This window comes from Gopherus flavomarginatus, chromosome 10 (genome assembly GCF_025201925.1).
Source record: "Gopherus flavomarginatus isolate rGopFla2 chromosome 10, rGopFla2.mat.asm, whole genome shotgun sequence".
Lineage (NCBI taxonomy): Eukaryota > Metazoa > Chordata > Testudines > Testudinidae > Gopherus > Gopherus flavomarginatus.
Genome location: NC_066626.1, coordinates 79,651,373 through 79,672,411, shown reverse-complemented (window position 1 = coordinate 79,672,411; position 21,039 = coordinate 79,651,373). Strand labels below are relative to the sequence as shown.

At 55.5% G+C, this 21,039-nt stretch overlaps 1 protein-coding gene across 11 annotated transcripts in view; it reads left to right on the top strand.

Moving 5' to 3' along the window:
* The window catches only part of TNS1 (tensin 1), a 280,050-nt gene that overhangs the window by 199,951 nt on the left and 59,060 nt on the right, over positions 1-21,039 (top strand). For all 11 annotated transcript variants that reach the window (XM_050916920.1, XM_050916918.1, XM_050916921.1 and 8 more), the window contains one exon: positions 16,000-17,784. In XM_050916920.1, the coding sequence (XP_050772877.1) occupies positions 16,000-17,784 (1,785 nt within the window). The remainder of the gene's footprint in view (positions 1-15,999; positions 17,785-21,039) is intronic.

Sequence of the window (21,039 nt, the reverse complement as noted above, 5' to 3'; positions counted from 1 at the left end):
GCTAGCGTGGGGAGTAGCGTTCGCTCTTCTGGCCCTATGCCATGTGGGCTCCCGCGCCCCTGGCAGACCTGTGCAATGTAGCTGCAGTAGGAACCAGGATCTAAACACCATTAATTTGGCCAGATAGACCATCTGCAGTGGTCTGAGTCCCAGCCCCCGAGTTCTATAGTGTGTACAAGACGTTTCTTTAGGGATTAATTATTGCCAGCTGTTATTCTACTGTCACGGAGTCCCCGGGCGATGCTCTGGAACTGCTCCCCACAAAGCCAGGCAGGACTCTGGGGAGCCTCCTCTTCCTTGGAGCAGACCGTCTCCAGGGCAAGAAGCTCCCATGTCTTCACCTCCTGGGTCTCTCCTTGGAGCATTCAGCATGTGCCCCTCCGTGCGCTTCCCACAGCGAGCCCACTCAGGCGAGATCCTGGGGAAGCCACAGGGTCCTGCCCCCCCACTTCACAGTCAGACGTGACTCTCAGCCAGCCAGTAACACAGAGGTTTATTCAATGACAGGAACAGAGTCTAAAACAGAGCTTGTAGATACAGAGAACCGGACCCCTCAGCCGGGTCCATTCAGAGGGCAGTGAGCCAGACCCCCACGTCTGCACTTCACTCCTCGTCCCCAGCCAGCTACAGACTAACAACCCCCTCCAGCCCCTCCTCTCTGCTCAGCCCCTTTCCCGGGCCAGGAGGTCACCTGATCCCTTTGTCTCCAACACCTTCAGCTGGCACCTTTGCAGAGGAGGGGCCCAGGCCATCTGTTGCTAGGAGACAGAGGGTCAGGCATTTAGGTGCACTGGCCCTTTGCTCTGCCAGATACTTAAGAACTGCCATGGGGACACTGAGGCACCAACACAGTATTCAGAGAAAACATTAAGAACATTCCCAGTTCGTCACATCTACGAAGGACCATTGTGTTTGAAATCATTTAGCCTGAGGGGCACAGAATATTTATTTCCAAATCTGTGTCCATAGGCCATGTAGACGGACTTGTGACTTCAACTCCTGCCTGAGTGGATAGGCACTACAGCAGGAGAAATCAGAATGAATAATCACCCAGGTAGGAGCGGTCCAGGAAATGGGCAGTATTTACAGTATTTCACAGAAATTTGTTTCATTTGTCAACAAATATTTTTTACAGTTTAGGAAAAAAAATTGGGGTTTTAAGGTTTTTTTTTTGTTGAAAATCAGGAACATTTTGAAAGAAACAAAAATATTTATTTAAGAAAAAGCCCATTTTTCATTGAAAGAAGGTTTTAAACAAAGACATACACTAATAATAGATCTAACTATGAATAGCTTAGTTACATGAGAACTATAGAGGAAGAGCTATCTGTCTGTCTGTCTGTCTATCCATCCCCGAACATAGAGAGAGAGAGATGTTCGAGGATGGATAGACAGACAGATGGGGGGGTATATGGAGATTATCTATCTATCTATCTATCTATTCCCATACACCCATCTGTCTATCCCCATACACCCCGTCTGTCTGTCTGTCTATTCCCAAACACCTCATCTGTCTTTCTGTCTATCTGTCCCCATACGCCCCGTCTGTCTATCTTTTCCCATACACCCCGTCTGTCTGTCTGTCTGTCTTTCTATCCCCATACACCCCATCTGTCTGTCTATCCCCATACACCCCATCTGTCTGTCTGTCTATCTATCTCCATACATCCTGTCTGTCTGTATATCTTTTTCCATATACCCCGTCTGTCTGTCTGTCCCCATACGCCCCGTCTGTCTATCTATCTCCATACATCCTGTCTGTCTGTCTGTCTATCCCCATATACCCCGTCTGTCTGTCTTTCTCATAGAGCCCTTTTACCATCGTATCTGAGCACTGTCAAGTCCAGGTCATGTCTGATGTGCCTCTTTCAGCTCTGTGCTGTGCTGTGTGTCTGCATCACAGAAATAAATCTAGGGTTAATCACACTGGCATGGTGAAAATGGCTGCTGCCCAGGATGTATTTCAAGGCTCTCCATGAGGCAGCACATTTACCCTGTTACTCCAGGGCGTTGTGGTATCCTCATAAATAGCATTTGCCTGCAAGGGACAGTCTGAGAGTAGCTGGCAGAGTCACTCTCTCTCTGTAGCATTCTCAGCCATGCTATCGAGCTGGGTTAATGTCGAGATCGGAACCGTCCCGCGCGATCCAGGCCAGAGTGACTGAGCAGAGGGAAGTTCAGCAACAGAAAAAATCAACTAAATATTGGCAAAATGGCTCTGTGCATGAGATCTCTCTGCCTGTGTTTCTGAAAGAACCCCCCTCTGCCTCTGTCATGCCGTAATGGCTCCCAAAGAAAGCGACGGGCGCCGTTCACTTGAGGCACGTGAAATGAGACTGGATGGAGCTCTGGGGAGTGTAGTGTGGGGAGATCTCTTATACCGCTGTGGTTAAGGGGCTAGATTGGAAATTGGGGGATCTGCGGCCACTTCCTGACTTTGCCACAGACTCCCTGTGTGACCCTGGGCCAGTCATTTCATCTTTCTGAGCCTCAGTTTCCCCTGCTGCAAAATGAGAAATTATCCTTCCTTTCTCCCAGCCTTTTTCTGCCTTATCTATTCAGATTGTAAGCTCTTTGGGGTGGGAGCTGTCTCTTGCTACAAATCAGTGCAGCATCTAGCTCTCTAGTGCTGTGGTCTTGGTTGGGCCTGGCTGGACCCACAGCACAGATTCATAACAGCTCGCTGCCTGTGGGAGGACCTAGGTGGGACCTTGCTCTTGCCAGACTGGTCTGTCCCAGAGGCTCAATCCATAGTGATCCAAGGCCTTGGGCATTCTAGTGCTTCATCTCCCTTGCACGTGGAAGGTTGGGTAGCAGGTTCCTCTGGAAGGAGATGGTCAGAGGTGAAAGTAAGCGGGTACGCCCCAGGACGGTGTACCGGCAAGAGCCAGTGTGCCATACCGGGGCGGCCCGGCTTCCCCAGGCGGCAATTTAAAGGGCCTGGGGCTCCCAGCAGCGGCTGGACCCCTGGACCCTTTAAATAGCTGCCAGAGCCCTGTTGCCAGAGCTCTGGAGTAGCGGCAGGGCTCCGGGGGCTATTTAAAGGGCCCGGGGCTCCCGCTGCCTCTACGGCCTCGACTCTTTAAATAGCCGCCGGAGCCCTGGGGTAGCAGCAGCAGCCGGGGTCTGGCAGCGGTTTAAAGGGCCCAGGGCGGTAGCAGTGGCTGAGCCCTGGGCCCTTTGAACTGCTGCCGGAGCCCCCGGCTGCCGCTGCTACCCCAGCGGGGGAGGGGGAGGGCACTTACTGGTACATGGCAGGCCGGGTCTGGCTCTGATTCCCCCCCATTCCCCCTCTTCCACCCCAGGCCCACCCCTTCCGGGGCCACAGCCGGCCCCAACCCAGCCCCGGACCGCTAAGTCCCTGTTTCTGCTTTCACCCCTGGAGATGGTAATCCACCGTGTGATAATAGGTTAAACACCAGTCCGCAGTTATAATTGGTTTAGTTTTTTGAGTGATGTAGAAAGATCCCAGGGCCCACCAGCCTTCAGCACCATCTTTCTCCCCACTCCAATGGCCTTTCTGCTGGCTAGTGTGGGCTAGCAGCTACGAGCCCATTAATGCAATGTCTCCATCAGCAAGGACCTTGCTACTTCAGCCACCTGCCTGGCTCCCACTGGGAACAGAGCGGGAAGGGAGTGGGCATTAGATCCCTCTGTACGTTAGGAGCCCAGTGCCTCCCACCCTAGGGCTGCCAGGCCGGCCCATCCTTCTGTCACTGGAAATTCATAGAATCACAGACTATCAGGGTGGGAAGGGATCTCAGGAGGTATCTAGTCCAACCCCCTGCTCAAAGCAGGACCAACCCCAACTAAATCATCCCAGCCAGGGCTTTGTCAAGCCTGACCTTAAAAACCTCTAAGGATGGAGATTCCACCACCTCCCTAGGGAACCCATTCCAGTGCTTCACCACCCTCCTAGTGAAATAGTGTTTCCTAATATCCAACCTAAACCTCCCCCACTGCAACTTGAGACCATTGCTCCTTGTTCTGTCACCTGCTACCACTGAGAACAGTCTAGATTCATCCTCTGCAGGGGCTTGTAATGGGGACCTGGATCCCAAGAAATAAATATTGTGTCCTGGCCTTGGAAAAAAACATGACAGTCACGGAACGTAGCATTCTCTCAGACAACACAAGCCATGTCTGTTCTTACTGCTGCTGGGTGTCGGCCTGTCGCTGCCTTTACCCCCAGTGAGGCCAACGTTTTCCAATGTAGATGCCTGCAGTTAGACACCTGTGTCTGTATTTAGGCAGCTAAATAAGCCAGGGTACTGAATAATGCGTGGCTCGCGTTGACTCCAGTCAGGGCTGTAAGGGTTCCTCTTCTGTGGTAGTTGGGCCATTTATTTCGGTGCCTCAATGTTAAGCACCCAAATATGAACATTTTTCAACACAGTGATTTTCCGCCCCATGCACCAGTGGTAGGGCTAGGGCGGAAACCCAGGAGTCCTGACTCCCTACCAGCTCTACTCTCTCGCTTAAACTGTTCCACTCCCAGAGCCAAGCTGAGAATCCTGGAGTGTCCTGACTGTCAGTCCCCGGCTTTAACTGTCTGCCAGGCGGCCTCCAGAAATCCCTTTCCCTGATCTGCTAGTCCCAATCCTGCAGCACGTGTGACTCCTTGCGAAGCCAGCGGGAGTTTGGAGCCCTGGGCAGTGCATGCGCTGATGTACCACATGACAGGGGGACCCCGGCCCATGCACATCTTTACCTCAAGACGTGTGTCATGAAATCAGTCCCACAGTTTGTTATGGGGCAGCATGGCCCCCTAGGCAGCACTCACACAGCCCTGCTGTGGGGGGGCCGTTCTGTCCATTTCATCCCTGAATCTCTCCACCTTCCCCAGTTCCCCCCCTTTCCCCACCCCCCTCCTGCTGTTAGCTAAGCCATTTTGAATGTCGTCTGTCAAAGGACTTTACGGGCTGGCGATGGGGGACTGGATGCCTTTGACCTGCGTCCAGCTCCGACATCTGCAGGAGACTTGCTAATTCCCTACCTGAGTAATCGTTTTGGCAGCGATTCTCGCTGCTGCTGGAATCGCTCCCCCATTGCCTTCCTGGGGTTCTGTTTACAGCAGCCTGGTGTGGCAGTGGGCTTGGTCTGCCCGGGCCTTTAAAACATTCTGCAGATGCCAGAGCCGACCACTCCTCCCTTCTCTCCCTAGCCGACTGTTTGATCTCTTGCACCCGTTCCTGGCACACCCACAGTGCTGACCGGGCTCAGATCTGCTCCCGCATCCCATCAGCTTCTGGCACTGCTGGAGCTCATTGTGTTCCTTAACTAGGTGGGGCAGGGCGGGCTGGACCCACGCCCCGGAGCTCTGCATCCTGACGATTTGGGTGATCTCCCCACCCCATTCCAAGACCCATCCCTTCTGCTTGACTGCACAGTGGAGTCAGCCACAGCCTCTCGTCTGGCCTGTGCTCACAGGGACCAGGCTTGGAAGTTACCTGGTGGGAGCAGCAGGGCAGGAGGTGGCTGAGGAGAAGACGGGGATGGTGGCTGCAGTGCGAAGGTCCTGGTTAGGAGACCGGCACAGGCACACTGGCTAGTGGCAGCAGCGTCTTCCTAAGTGCCAGCCTCCCAGTGGGAGGTAGAGGTGGGCTGGGTCCAGAAGGCAGCGTGGGAGCGGGACAGAGTCTGTCAGGGAGTGGTGCACCAGCTGAAGCTGATCACAGCCTGCCCAGGGGCAGCCAGCAGCATGCATTAACCAGCGTAGTAGTGGGCTGGGGGAGTGCAGGTCATGCCTTCCTTCTCAGCTGCGGCGTGGGGCCCAAGAGGCCATGGGACAGCCAAAGCATGGAAGAGCTCTCCTGTAGGCACCGAGCGGCTACCCGAGTGGTACAGCTCTGCCGCTGAGTACTTGCGAGTGTAGACACGGCCTAAGGCTGAAGAACTCTCGTTGCCCCTCTGCTGGCTTGGGCTCCGAGTCTGCTCCGTGATTTGAAGGCAGAGGAGTGCAGGATTGGCTGGTACTCCGGGAGTGGGGGTTCTCGGTAGCATGATGGGCGCAAGCGCAAGGGACGTTGGCCGTATCGAGTCTGTCTTCGCTGCCGTCGGCGGTGGGCCTGCAGCGTGTGGAGATGTCTGCTGACTCCACTAACGGGGAAGCATCTGTAGCACGGGCCACACAAACCTGCCTGGGACCCTGTTCTGTGTACATGAGCAGCCAGCCCATGCTGCTGTGTCTTCCCCGCTCTAGCGCAATCGAAGCTAGCTCGGGTCTGTCCATGTGTGCTGCAGGCACAGCTCTGATTGCCGGGTAGACATACCCCTTACGATGATGGAGCAGGTGGCCAGACCCCCTCCTGGAATCACTCCCATTCCACTGGCTCCTGAACTGGCTCACTGACAATAAGAGCTGGCAAAAACTCAACCCCCCAAATGTTCCCTGCCTTCCAAAGTAACCCAGTTTGTCTGTTTCACATCCACGCCCTGGCTCCAGAAAGGGATATGCTAAAGAACTGGGACAGAGCCTGTTTTCCTGAGCTTCCCACAAGGTTCAGATAGATCAGAGCATTGAGGGGGCAGCATTGTCTAGTGGCTGCAGCATTGGACTGGGAGGCAGAAAAGCAAACTCTTGGTGTGACTTGACGCAAGACGCTTTACTTCCCAGCGCTTCAGTTTCCCCATCTGTTAAATGGGGACTGTCATTCTCACCTATTCCCAGGGGTTGCTGTGAGCTTTGCTGCAGGAATGTTTGCCAAGCGCTTTGCGATACCGTGGTGAAGAGCAAGTGTTTGCATCATCCCTGCTTTGGGATATTTTTCATAATTCAAACACTGAATCTTCACCCTGATTTGGAGTGGCACGGGGCACCCAAAACATAGTGTCGTGGGTGCTGGACGCCATTCTGGAGTATGCCCTATCTGTGTTGTGCCCTCACTGCTACAGGGCACAGTGCCGGCAGGGCTTTCTCAGTGGGTAGGATGCCTTGCGCAGCCTCTTTCTTCGAGGAAAAGTAGGAAAAAATGGTTAATACCCAGCGAAAGTTATACTTTATTTTCACTGTCAAAGTTTCCTTGAAACTTAAACCTGTCTGAATAAGAGAGCGAGCGCGCGTAAGAGCCCATCTGGCTGGAACTGTGCTTGGAAAGTGTCTTCCAGTGTGAAACCTGGCTGCTAAAATAACAGGAGGCTGAACTGCGTGCGCCTGCACAGCTTGTGAGAATGCCTTTGTATTTCAAACCTCCAGAAGTTTGGGGAAAGATTTTCAAGGCCCTGAAACTGCCCTGCCCTGATGCTAGTTAAGCTGCGATGCATGTCCTGGTTTGAATAAAAAAGCCCCCTCTATCTATCCATCTAGCTATCCATCCATCAATCCCCATACACGCCCTCTATCTATCCATCCCCATACACGCCCTCTATCTATCCATCCCCATACACTCTATCTATCTATCTATCTATCTATCTATCTATCTATCTATCTCAACGGGCTAAGTTCTCATCCCTCCATTGGCTTCAGTGGGGTTCAATCGGGGTGAATTTGTTCGTGTCACTCAGTTAGCCACAGGCTCTGTTTAACCCCCGTCCTTCTCATGTGATTGTTCCGCAGCCGGAGAAGCATGGACGTCCCTTGTGTGGTCCCGTTCGCAGAGAGCTGAGGCCTGGGGGGAATGGAAAAACCACCTCCCCGTTCAGGCTGTCTGGCTCTGGTCTCTGACTTTCCGTCTCCCTCTCTTCATCCCCTGCCCCACCACACTCTGCCCATTCACCTCTCCTCCCTTTCTCCACCTCCTTCCCTCTCTCCGCTGGCTCTGGGCGAGTGCTCTGTCTAGCGGCTGTGTGGTGCAGCTGCCCAGTGCTGTGCTGCTGGACTTGCAGCCTCCGTGATGTCATGCTAAAATCACATAGCTGCAGGATGAGAAATCCTCGGGATCCAACTGGCTGAAATTACAGACGGCGTTTTATCCCACGAGCCAGGAAACACCCCGCTCCAGTCCCTGACAGGCGGAGAGGCAGGGTAGAGACAGACAGAGCCGGGGCTGCCATCTCTCAGGAACTCTTAGAAAGCTCCGGCACTGAAGGAAAAGGGAGTGAACAGCGAAGGAAGGAAATTAACCCAGTTCCTCCTCTTCTGCTGGGTGTTTTTTTCTTCCGTCCAGCTGGTAAGTTCTGAGTCCTGGGCTGGGCTTTGCTTCCTCGTGAATCTGACCCAATTTAGTTTGCAAGATGGGGAGACTGTAATTTGCTAGTTAACGACACCCTAAAGCCAGGCAGGTCTCAGCACTTCCCGCTGAGGGCAGGGACGGCTCCTTGGCACTGCCGAGCCTCATAGCTGGGCAGACGATGAAACGGAAACCCTGTCGGGATTGAAGGGCAGAGGCTGAGTGAATGCCTGGAGCTCCCGTTGGGAACCCATCCTGATTCCTGTGCTTCCCCGTCCTGTCGCAGGGCCGCGCAGTCCCCACCTGCCAGCTGGCCTAGCTGTCACTTCGGGGCAATGCGTTTGGAGACGACCGGGGCTGGATTCCCAGTGGATGTAATTCAGCCCTGGAGTCAGTGGAGCTGTCCTAAGCTCAGAGCCCAGTGGGCAGAGGGACAGAGTTGGTCACACTGCGGGTTGGACTCTCAGGATGGGGTGCAGAGCTCACCCAAGCGTCGACCAAATCAAGTAGCACATCCCCAGGCGATTCTAACTGCTCTCCTGTGCTGTCTTTCCCCTGCTCCGGCGATCTGCTGGCGTAGAGGCTGATTCGCCTTCATCTTGGGCAGAGGTTTATGCTCTGCTGTGCCACACCTGCTTTGCACCAGCACCAAGTGCCTGGCTGGTGATTTGGAAAGCGTATTTGAATGTGGCCACCAGTGTCTGGAGAAAGTTGCCACTTTTTATATCGGCCACTCTCTCCTTTCCTACAATCTGTTGTTTGAGTTCTCTCTGCTCAAAGGGGAAGGGACACGCTGGGGGATGAAGGCCAGAGAGCAGGGTAAAGCTCTCGGAGAATTGGAGAGTTGTGCTGTGGTACTGTTCAGTTTAGACCAGTGCCTGGGTCCGTGGGATCAGATAGCACGGTAATGGGCGTGGGTTAGAGCAGAATAGAGACTTCCTCTAGCAAAGCCCTGAGGTTTTGTTTGGATCCTTCTCCATCCTCTCTGCCTGAATCAATACAGGTGGATCGAACAAAAATATTCTCGTTGTGTCAGATACCTTTGAAAAATAAAAGCCGTTAAGCCAGTAAGCTAATGGTGGGTGCTTTGCATGCCATGGTGAGGATGCTGCTACCATCCCAGATGGTCTCGGGAAACAAGAGACAGATGAGGTGGGGCATTCTCATTGGATAGAGATTTGGACGGACTGTCCCTGGTTTGGCTTTGCACTTGTGTCTGACAACTGACCAGGGGAGCAGGTGCCCACTTGCTTCAAGCAGGAACTGGGATTCTGCCAGTTTTGCTGTGAATGTGGCGAATCTGCAACACGCCCCGCCCTCGCCATCACTGCAGACAGAATCCTGATTTTTTTTTTCTTGGCAATAGAAGTGTTTGGTCATTTTTAACCCTGCTCCCTGCCCTGTCGGACCCAAAAGGATGGTCCGGGTTCAGTCTCAGATAGGTTGCTAGTTCTGTGCCCTCCAAAGCGATTTGTAAGCCATGAGCTTGGGCTGTATCTGCTGCGCAGGGGTGCATAAGTAGATTCAGGAGAGTTTTTCTGTTTCTCATCTCCATCCGCCTGTGAGCAAGTTGCTCTTGTGCAACATTGCCTAGTGATTAAAACACAGGAGCGGGCGTCAAGACCCGTGAGTTATAGTCCCAGTTCCGACACCGACGTCTCGTGTGGCATGGGTGAATCACTTAACCTGCCTGCAGCTGGTTGTTCTTACCTGCCTCATGGGCGTCTGCTGGGACCGAGTGGTGGGTGCTTCCAAACCATGGTGGAAAGGGCTAAATTTGGCTCCAACCACTCTGAGCCAGCCCGGCTTAACCAGTAGCAGAACTTGGGGCAGCTCCGTGGAGACTGGAAGCTGAGGGTGAGCTCTTTGGGCTGGGAGGCCTCTGTCTCCTGAATTGCCTCTGTTACTTTGGGCTGGGTGGTGCTCGAACATCTTCCCTGCAATTTGGAGCCCCACTGCCCGAGTGAGCTGACTGGGCCAGTCGCAGCGGAGCCTCGGCTCCTATATTGCAGTGTAGACGTCCCCGAGGGCCTCCCGTCGGACAGCAACACGTGGACTTAGACCATCAGCTTGGCAAGGGCCTTGTGGGTAGGGTTGCCAACCCTCCAGGATTGGCTTAGAGTCTCCAGGAATCAAAGATGACTCTTTAGTTAAAGATTATGTCATGGGAGGAAATATCCAGGAATACATCCAACCAAAACTGGCAACCCTACCTGTGGGTCATATCGTCCCGTTTGTCAATGTATCAAGCTCCCGCTGTTTGTCCCCACGGCTCGGCCTCCCTGCTGGCTCGTCACCTCCATCCCTCTCAAAGAGAATCTGGTCCAAAGGCCACCGTGGGACTTTACTGGCCTTGCTTTGAGCTTTAAAAATCCCCCCCCAGCCCCTGCCAGAAGCCTGTTCTGCGAACACTCCTGGCAGCAGGGCAGGTTCTGAACCAGGGTGCTAATTCAAGCCTCTTCCCTCTATTTTTTCCTGGGCCACGTGCTCAATTTATTTGATATGGACATAGCCTGCCGGCGCGTTGTTCCTGCCTCCCTGTGGCTCGTGCCCAACCTCCCAGGGCACGCTTCGGCTATAACAACCCTAGTGTCACTGATTGTCCTGCTTGTGCTTCGGCCCGAGGAGCGCTGCTTATCTCGAATGACAGCAAATAGCCTAGAGAATGTGGACCTGGCTGGTAGGGGGAGCCCGGGAGAGCTGATTTTTTGGTCTGGAAGAAGGCATTGCTCTGGGTCTCCCCTCCGCTGAGTCCAACCCTGAGTTCCCCGTGAGCCGTGGCTGCCCTGCCTGCAAGAGGGATGTTGGATCAGCGTCCTCTCCCCAAAGCACGTCCGCAGGCAGGAGAAGGCTGGGCACTCTCCGGAGCTCTGGGTACTCAATTGCCTTTGTTTGATAGTTCGCTTAGGAGCAGCTGCAGAGTAAGGCTGAGGACTGGCTGGTTTGGCGGGGGTGTACGGAGCCACTGAAAGCCACGGCGGGGCTGGGCATCTCTCCCTGGGAAAATCTTAATCTTTCTTCCCGGCCCAAGATCGTAGACTCCTGGAACAGAACGACATTTAACCCTTGATGTCCCCGGACCTGTTCAGTGGGCTGAGCTTGCTTTCGACTGAACTTAACCCGGCTACGTCTGCACAAATACCTAACAAGGGATCGAAGGTGAAAAATGAATAATACTGTGTAGAATGTGTGTTGTTATAGTAAGAAATTGTAGCCTGATCCAAAGCCCACTGAAATCAAAAAAAGACTTCACCGTGCTCGCTTTCATAGAATCATAGAATATCAGGGTTGGAGGGGACCTCAGGAGGTATCTAGACCAACTTTCTGCTCAAAGCAGGACCAGTCCCCAGCTAAATCATCCCAGCCAGGGCTTTGCCAAGCCTGACCTTGAAAACCTCTGAAGAAGGAGATTGCACCACCTCCCTAGGTAACCCATTCCTGTGCTTCACCACCCTCCTAGTGAAAAATATTTTCCTAATATCCAACCTAAACCTCCCGCACCACAACTAGAGACCGTTACTCCTTGTTCTGTCATCTGCTACCACTGAGAACAGTCTAGATCCATCCTCTTTGGAACCCCCTTTCAGGTAGTTGAAAGCAGCTATCAAATCCCCCCTCACTCTTCTCTTCTGCAGACTAAACAATCCCAGTTCCCTCAGCCTCTCCTCGTAAGTCATGTGTTTCAGCCCCCTAATCATCTTTGTTGCCCTCCACTGGACTCTTTCCATTTTTTCCACATCCTTCTTGTAATGTGGGGCCCAAAACTGGACACAGTACTCTAGACGAGGCCTCACCAATGTTGAATAGAGGGGAATGATCATGTCCCTCGATTTACTGGCAATGCCCCTACTTATACAAGCAGGATCAACCCCCCCATCCATCAAACCCCCCCCATCCCCATCCATCAGCCCCCCCCCGTCTTGAACTGTGTCTTCCTAGGTTTGTATGTCCCACTCTGTTGGTGGCTTGTGCACTGTACAGAGGGGACTTTTTGCCATCCTTAATTAAGAAATAGTGTGCCCGCTGCCCATAGTGTTGCTGTGTGGGCACATGGGTGCAGACACAATGTGTGGGAGTTGCTGTGTGTGTGTCTGTGTCATCACACTTGTGTGCACAAGCAGACACCTGTCGTATGCATGTTGCTGTGTGTTTGCGTGGCTCGCTGTGCGCTGTTGCTGTGTTTCTGTGTGCATGTTGTTTGGGGGTTGTGGACTGGTATGTGCATTGCGCGGGTGTTGCTCTGAGGTGTCAGGCTGCGTATGTGTGTGAGCATGCGCTGCATGGTGGTTGTGCTCTGTGTGTGTGTCCATGTTGTGTGGAGGTTACAGTATTTGGACAGGAGCACAGGGGTTGGTTAGCCTCCTTCCTCTGGTACTAATGGCTCTGTGGCGGAAGTGTTTGCCTGCAGATCAGAGCATTCTGATTTCATGCTGTCGCCCGAAGCCGTCTTCCGGCTGTGAGTCAGGCCTCTGGCTTGCGGCCAGAGAAGAGTCACTTTTTCCTCTAAAAAGAAAGAGTTTAATGTTGCCTCCATGGCCTTCCAGGAAACCTCACTGGGGATCTGGGAAAAGAAATGGAGAGAGTCCAGCGGGGAGAGAGGGGGCTTTCGGCAGGAGGGCGGAGTGGGGAAATGGATGGTTTGCTCTGCTGTTCCATGCCACACTCGTAGTGCCAAGGCAGCGCCTTTGATAGGAGATGACATTCTCCTGGCACCCGGCCCATCCGAAGCAGCTCATGTTCCCCAACGCCCTGCACTCACTCAGGGCCACAGAGCCCCGGGCAGCCCTGGAGCAGAGAGCAGTTTAAAATTAAGGCTGGGGGACCAGTCTGGAAAAACCTGAGTCACCTGGAGGATGGTAGCTGGCCCAGCACTTTGCAGAGCCCCCAAGTGCCAGCATGAGGGACCAGGCTGTGATCAGGCCCGGATGGGATCTGCAGAGGGTTGTAGGGCCTGCTAAAGGGTGGGTGTGATGAACTAGGAATGTTCTTAATGTTTTCTCTGAATACTGTGTTGGTGCCTCAGTGTCCCCATGGCAGTTCTTAAGTATCTGGCAGAGCAAAGGGCCAGTGCCCCTAAATGCCTGACACTCTGTCTCCTAAAAGCAGCAAAGAATCCTGTGGCACCTTATAGACTAACAGACGTTTTGGAGCATGAGCTTTCGTGGGTGAATACCCACTTCCTCAGATGCATGTCTCCTAGCAACTGATGGCCTGGGCCCCTCCCCTGCAAAGGTGCCAGCTGAAGGTGTTGGAGACAAAGGGATCAGGTGACCTCCTGGCCCGGGAAAGGGGCTGAGCAGAGAGGAGGGGCTGGGGGGGGTTAGTCTGGAGCTGGCTGCGGTCGAGGAGTGAAGTGCAGACGTGGGGGGTCTGGTTCACTGCCCCCCAGAATGGACCCGGCTGAGGGGTCCGGTTTGCTGTACCTACAAGCTCTGTTTTAGACCCTGTTCCTGTCATCGAATAAACCTCTGTTTTACTGGCTGGCTGAGAGTCACGTCTGACTGCGAAGTGGGGGTGCAGGACCCTGTGGCTTCCCCAGGACCCCGCTGGGGTGGACTCGCTGTGGGAAGCGCATGGAGGGGCAGAGGATACTGAATGCTCCAAGGAGAGACCCAGGAGGTGAAGCCGTGTGAGCTTCTTGCCCTGAACAAGTCTGCTCCAAGGGAGAGGAGGCTCCCCAAAGTCCTGACTGGATTTGTGGGGAGCAGCTCCAGAGCATCGCCCGGTGACTCCGTGACAGTGGGGTCCAAAGTGGCTGGTTGCTTCGCTTGGGCGTGAGGTCAGCCAGGGCAAACGGAGCATGATGGAGTCTCCTAAACTGACCCACCGACTCAGCGTAGCCCCATGGCGAGGTGATGACGTCTGACTTATGATGTCGACCCATTGCCGCTTCAGTCCAGCCCTGCCGGGGCTCAGTCATTGAGCACAAGGTTTAGAATGGAGCAGGCTGATTCCTGCAGGCAGGGAGCCCGGGTCTTGTCCCGCAGTGGGACCACATTGGGCTTGTGACACTGCATCGCGGCGGAAACATTGTCACAAGAGCGGTGTCCGGGGTCACAAATGTCCCGGTCTAAAATGCTGCTGGGTGGGCTGGCCCCAGGAAAGGCTCCGATTCTCTGGAGAGGAGCAAGGGAGGGAGGGCTCCATTAAATGGATTTAAAACTGGCTAACTGACAGGTCTCCAAATGTAACTGTGAAAGGGGAATCATCTTCAAGCTGGTGCGTGTCCAGTGAGCCCTGAGTCCCAGTGCACCGTGGGGCTAAAGCCAGGAGCCCTGACCACCAGCGCCCCAGGGGGCAGAAACCCTGAGCCCCCCTGCCTTGCAGGGCTAAATCCCCAAGTCCCTCTGCCCTGTACGGCTAAAGCCAGGATCCTGGAGCCCCGGTCCCCAGCGGCAGCCTGGAGCCCAATAGGGCTGAAGCACCAAGCCCCCGCCCAGTGGTTGAAGCCTGGGGCCTCGAGCCCCTGCCCCATGGGGCAGAAGCCCCACGCCCTCAGGCCTGTGGGGAAGAAGCCCCCATCTCCGCAAGGCTGAAGCCTGAACTTCCATCCAGTGGCTAGAGACCCAAGTCCCCCCCTCCCTGAGCCCCCCCACCCTGCATGTCTAAAATCCAAGCCCCTCGCGGCCCCCCTGCTTAGCCCTGGAATTTTTATAGCATATTGTGTGGGGCTCAGAAAGAAACCCCCCGAGAACCCCTGACCTAGCAGACAAATATTCCAGGGCTGGAAATTGAAGCTAGACAAATCCAGACTGGAAATAAGGCATAAATGTTACCAGTGAGAGTAATTAACTACTGGTAAGTTTACCATGGGGTCTGGTGGATTTGCCATCACTGGCTATTTTGAAATCAAGGTTGGATTTTAAAAAACAACCATTTCCATTTGAGCTAGAGCTCAGGGGAGTTCTCTGGCCTGTGTTATCCAGGAGGTCAGACGAGATGATCACAATAGTCCTTTCTGGCCTGGAATCGAAGAAGCCAGCCAGCCATCCCCCTGATTTGTGTGAGATGTTCTGGAGTGGCCTTCCCAGGGGGGCTGTGGGGGCTGGCTTCAAGACTGATAAGTGATAAGTGTACGGAGAGGCTGGTGGGATGACACTTGCCTGCAACGGCATGTCGCCGATCTTCGACTGCTACCCGCAAATATCCCCAATGGCCAGTGATGGGACACTCGCTGGGGAGGGCTCTGAGTTATTGCAGAGAGTTCTTTCCCAGGTGTCTGGCTGCTGGGTCTTGCCCACATGCTCAGAGTCTGACTGATCACCATATTCGGGGTTGGGAAAGAATTTCCCCTTGGGTCAGATTGGCAGAGACCCTGCAGGGACTTGCCTTCCTCTGCAGCGTGAGGCGTGGGTCACTTGCAGGTTTAACCAGTGGATTCTCTGTAACTCGAAGTCCTTGAGACTTCAGTAACTCAGCCAGAACTCGGGTCTGTTGCAGGAGTGGGTGGGTGAGGTTCTGTGGCTTGCAATGTGCAGGAGGTCAGGGGGTCTAGAGCTCCTTTCCAGAGTCACACAGGGCTGTACGCCTCACACAGCCCAGGATCCAGTTTGAACCTTGCAGGAGAGCTCACATTAACGCTGTATCGATCCAGCCTGCAAAGCATCCTGTGCTTTCAGTGCAGTGAAAGCAGGTTTCCAGTAACGTCTCAGTAGACGCCGTCTCCTCTGGCCACGTTAGCCACAGAGGACACAGCACCGGCGTCTCTGCAGGAGAGCGGTGGGAACGTGGTGTGTATTTCACGGGCAGGCTGAGTGCTTGGGAGACAGCTGACAGGGCCCTTAGCTCAGCGTTTGAGCGTTGAAGCCATTTGTGCTTAATGGGAGCCATTAGCTCACTCTCCGGCCTTGTGCAAACCGTTAATCTCCTTTGTTCTCTTCTCCCCATGCAGAGCTTGGGCACACCCAGGGGCCGCTGGACGGGAGCCTCTACGCCAAAGTGAAGAAGAAAGACTCCCTCCACGGTAGCACCGGAGCCGTCAACGCCAGCCGCGCCCCCCTCTCCGCGGCACCCAACCACCTTGAGCACACGCTCTCCGTCAGCAGTGACTCGGGCAACTCCACCGCTACCGACAAGACCGACGAGCAGGCGGCGCCTGGTGGTGGCCCCCCGGCGCTGACCCCAGAGGAGAAGCGAGAGCTCGAACGCCTCTTGAGCGGCTTCGGCTTGGAGAGTGAAGCCCCCATGCACAACCGCCACCCAGGGGCGGCGCCGGCCGGCGGCTCTGCCCTCACGGGGCGCCATGTGGTGCCAGCCCAGATACACGTCAACGGGAGCGCCGGCACCCTGGTGGCCGAGCGGGAGACGGACATCCTGGATGATGACCTGCCCAACCAGGACGGGCACAGCGTCGGCAGCCTGGGCACCCTCTCCTCCTGCGACGGCACCACCAACGCCAGCGAGGTCGGCTACCAGGAGGTGCCTCGGATGGAGAGCCTCTCCTCCTTGCCCAACGGCCCGTCCAGCTTTGACGGCGCAGACAAGCTGCACAAGGAGGGGCTGTATGACTCGGAGCCGCTGATCAATGGGGGGTACCCGTACAACAACCAGAACACGCTGCAGAGCATGATGGGGCGACACCCCCAGCCCCTGCTGAGCCAGATCCGGCCCTCGGTGTCTGCGCAGGAGAACCTGTCCGACTACCGGCAGCAGCAACCTGGCTTCCCTGAGCCCGGCTGGCTGCAGCCCCGGCCGCCGGCAGCCACGCAGCCCTACCTGTACGGGTTTGACTCCAACGACATGTACCGCTCTCAGTCCTACCCAGCCACCGAGCCGGGCCTCCAGCTCCCCCAGGCGCCAGCACGGAGCTCCAGCAGCCGGGAGGCCGTGCAGAGGGGCCTCAACGCCTGGCAGCAGCAGAGCGGCAGCAGCGGCGGGAGCAGGCCACCCTCCCGCCAGCAAGACGGTGGCCTGGAAAGCCAAAGCCCTAGCGTCTCCAGTTCGAGCCCCCAGCCCAGCCCCTTGCAGGTGGCCCCCCCTCCGAGCCACAGCATCCCTGAGTTCCCCCGGGTGGCCTCCTCGAAGGAGATCGAGCAGTCGATAGAAGCACTGAACATCCTCATGCTGGACCTGGACCCATCTGTCTCGACACTGCACAAGTCCCAGAGCGGCCCCATGGCCTCCACAGAGGACCAGCCCGGCCCAGTGGTCTCCTCTCTGTCTGCCCAGCCAGTGTTGGGCCTTCCTAGCCAGGCGGCCCCTCAGGTGACCCAGCCAAGACCCAGCAACGCCTTCGGAGCCATGCCAGCGAGTGTGTCCCACAACGCCATGGGCACTGCTGTCACCCAGCCTCCACCGGCTTCTGAACTGCTGTCCAAAGCCTATCTGCCAGGACTGCCGGCCCAGGAGGGCCGGGGTGCTGGCGAGCCAGAGTACATGGGGCAGGATTTGGGGGTGTCCTACTCGCCCTACGGATATCAGAACCAGCAGCCGCCTGTGCCGCAGACAAGGAGCTACAGCCGCCCCCCGGGAAGCTCCCCAACCTCTCCCATCCCTCCGGCAACAGCTTACAGCCCTGTGGGGCCTCAGCAGCCCCTGATCATGTCACCCCCCTCCCCCACAGCGACAGCCCAAGCCCAGATGCCCCCAAAGGGAGTGGAGCATCACCAAGAGCCTGCTAGACCCTTGGAAGAAGAGCCCTTGAACCTGGAAGGGCTGGTGGCCCAGAGAGTAGCAGGTAAGAGGCTTTGATTTGTGATGCCACCTCTGGCTGGCTGTCACCCCAGGGCCAGGCTGTGTTTGTCCTAGACTGTTGGGTGAGGGCGGGTTATGGGAGCCCCTTCTGCAGAGAGCAGGCGGGGGGCCTGCGTGCCCAGCTCTTGCGGCTGGGTCCACGAGCAGAATGGAGCCACGAACGCATCAACGAGGCTCCGATTGCGTGGGAGTCCCACTGGGATGGAGATACCCATGCCCCATGGCCCAGCCTGACTCCAAGCCTCCCTGGAAACCAGGCCCTCTGGGCCCCTAACATACCAGAGGACTCCTCTCCATCCTCGCTCTTTGGAAGAGGCAGCCTGGCCCCCCTTCCTCAGCGAGCGGTGCCAAGATGAGGAGAATCGAGGCCTGTCCCTGGGGATGGGGTCGGACCCGGGAAGAACACACGGGGGCCAGAGGGAGAAAGAGTTGGAAGTTGTAGGAAGGGCGATACAAAACACAGATGCACAGGGCAGGAGAGAGCTCAGGGAAGAGTTAGCCATCCCACAGCCTGTTCCCAGAGGCCCCTCTCCGTGCAAACGGGGTCACGACTGGAGGCGACCCGTCTCCCACACGGCCCCGCTGGCCAGGCGTGATCACTGCCCTGCTGCTGGGACATGCCCAGCTGGTGAGGCGGGGTACAGTGTGAGCAGCACGGCTGAGCTCAGGGCTAGGGAGCGGACTTCTCCGTGGCTGCGTTAGTTACTCCGTGTGCCCAGCTGCACGGGAAAGAGCGCCTGGCAGCCTTTGGTGGGAGAGCCTGCTCTTGTGAGATGTCCAGTCTGGCTTCGCCTTCCCGACAGCTCTGCCTGGATCAGCGCTGGCGTTTCTGGGTGCTTCTCCGAAGTGCCCTGCTGCCCCGTTGGCTGGCAGCTGGCGAGCGGTGGGGGCTGGGGCTGGCTCCAGGACCAGAGCGGCATGCAGAGGTGTGTCCTGGCTGCAGACGATGATCTCTTCCAGCTGTTCTCCTGCTCCCCTCTCTGCAGCCAAAGGAAAATTGCCCCTGCTTCCTGTGCGGGGAGCTGCTGGGAGCAGGAAGGAGGCAGGAGAAAAGCGGAGAGGCCAGCACCTTGTAAAGGCAGAGAACAGCACGTTAGCCCCACTGCACCATAGTGATGGATTTTCAAACAGGTTCAAGGGCCAAGTTTTGGATGCTGATGTGGGAGGCCTAGCCATAGCTATCCCCCTTGGTTGGAACAGACTCTGCTTTAGATACCCAGCAATAGCTGCTAGCCCCCAAAGGGGTCATTTTTTTATTACATGGAGATATGCCTATCTCATAGAGCTGGAAGGGACCTTGAAAGGTCATTGGGTCCAGTCCCCTACCTTCACAGCAGAACCAAGATTGGTTCCCCCCCGATCCCTAAATGGCCCCCTCACGTATTGAGCTCACAGCCCTGGGTTTAGCAGGACAATACTCAAACCACTCAGCCAGGGGTAGGCAACCTATAGCGGACGCGCCAAAGGCAGCACGTGAGCTGATTGTCAGTGGCACTCTCGCTGCTCTAGTTCTGGCCGCCAGTCCAGGGAGCTCTGCATTTTAATTAAATTTTAAATAAGTTGCTTAAACATTTTAAAAACCTTATTTACTTTACATACAACAATAGTTTAATTATATCTTACAGACTTATAGAAAGAGAGCTTCTAAAAACTTTAAAATGTATGACTGGCACGCGAAACCTTAAATCAGAGTGAATAAATGAAGACTTGGCACAGCACTTCTGAAAGGTTGCTGACCCCTGCACTGAGCTATCCCTTCCCCCTCATTGTGGGACCTTCCCACTTGTGCTAGGTGCTGTACTTACATGGCCTCCATTGTCACACACTCTGAGTACCCCACAATCTTCAGGGTATTTATCCTCCCAACCCCCCAGGGTACAGATGGGAAACAGAGACACCAGGTGACTTGCCAAAGGCCACATAGAGAGTCTATAACAGAGCAGGCAATTGAACCCTGGTCTCCCAGGCCCTAGGCCAGCAGCCCAGCCATTACCCAAAGCACGAGCACTCGGACTGCTGGCCTAGGGCCTGTTCTAGTAAGTTACAGTCCCTGCCCCATGCCTCAGAGCCCTGGCTTTCCTTTCTTCGCCCTACAGCCACATGCACGGGAGGAGCTGTGATGTTCCGAGCACGCTGGTTCTGTTCTGAACAGGCAGGAGAATGGAAAGTGTCATACCCCTCTGAAGCACTTCCCGTAGACACGCCCCCTTGGATCTGTTGTCAAACTGTCCATTCAGCCTCGGAGCTTGGATCTGTGCTGGGGAAACAAACGAGATGACAGGGGGCATATTTAGAACCAGGTCTGTCATTGATCCTGATGCTTCAGGGGATCTGGCCTCCAGTTGGGGTCAGGAGGTAACTTCCCCATGGAGTAGTGTGGCACAGTTAGGTGCGATGTAGGTCATTGACCAGTGGGACCATTCCAGCAAGGCATTTTTAGCATGCACAGGGTGTGTGGATGGAATAGCGAACTGGCCTCGTCTCTTTAGGACTCTGGTCGCCCCTGGCCTAACTTCAGAGCTCAGGCCCCAGCCTGGGAAGCAGGAAGCCAAGTCCCTCTTGGCCCGACAGGCCTGGGGAATAAAGCTTTGGCTTCTGGGCATGCACAGTGCCCGGCTCCGTCAGTGCACTCTGGGGAATGAAGCGGCTGCCCTGCCTTCCTCTCTGTAATTGCGGCACAGGTTTTCCATTGCCCTTCCGTGCGAATGCCAGGGCTGCGATCCAGCCTGCAGTTCCAGGGCTTGGCAGGGTGGGGTTTATTCCAGCTAGCATCTCGGCCTAGAAACACGAAAGGTGTTAGAGGGAGGGAACATCGCTCAGTTGCAAAACACCTCCCCCCCCTCACCCCTCCATGCACACCCAGGCTAAGTCGCTGCTCTCTGCAGAAGGAGGGAGCCAGGTCCTGGCAGGTTGGTGCTGGTGCCGATTGTGGGGAAAGCTGGCTGCTGGATTGGAGGGATCATGCCCTGAGCAAAGGACTTGCCTTATCCCTGCTCAAGGACTCAGTGACTAACCCTTTAATGTCCTGAGAATACCCCTTCCCCCCACCTCCCCTGAGGACTAGTTCATTAGTTTGCACATTGGCCTCCTAAATCCAAGCTTGTGAGTTCAATCCTTGAGGGGGCCACTTAGGGGTCTGGGGCAAAATGTGTCAGGGATGGTACTTGGTCCTGCTGTGGAGGCAGGGGACTGGACTCAATGACCTTTCAAGGTCCCTTCCAGCTCTATGAGATAGGCT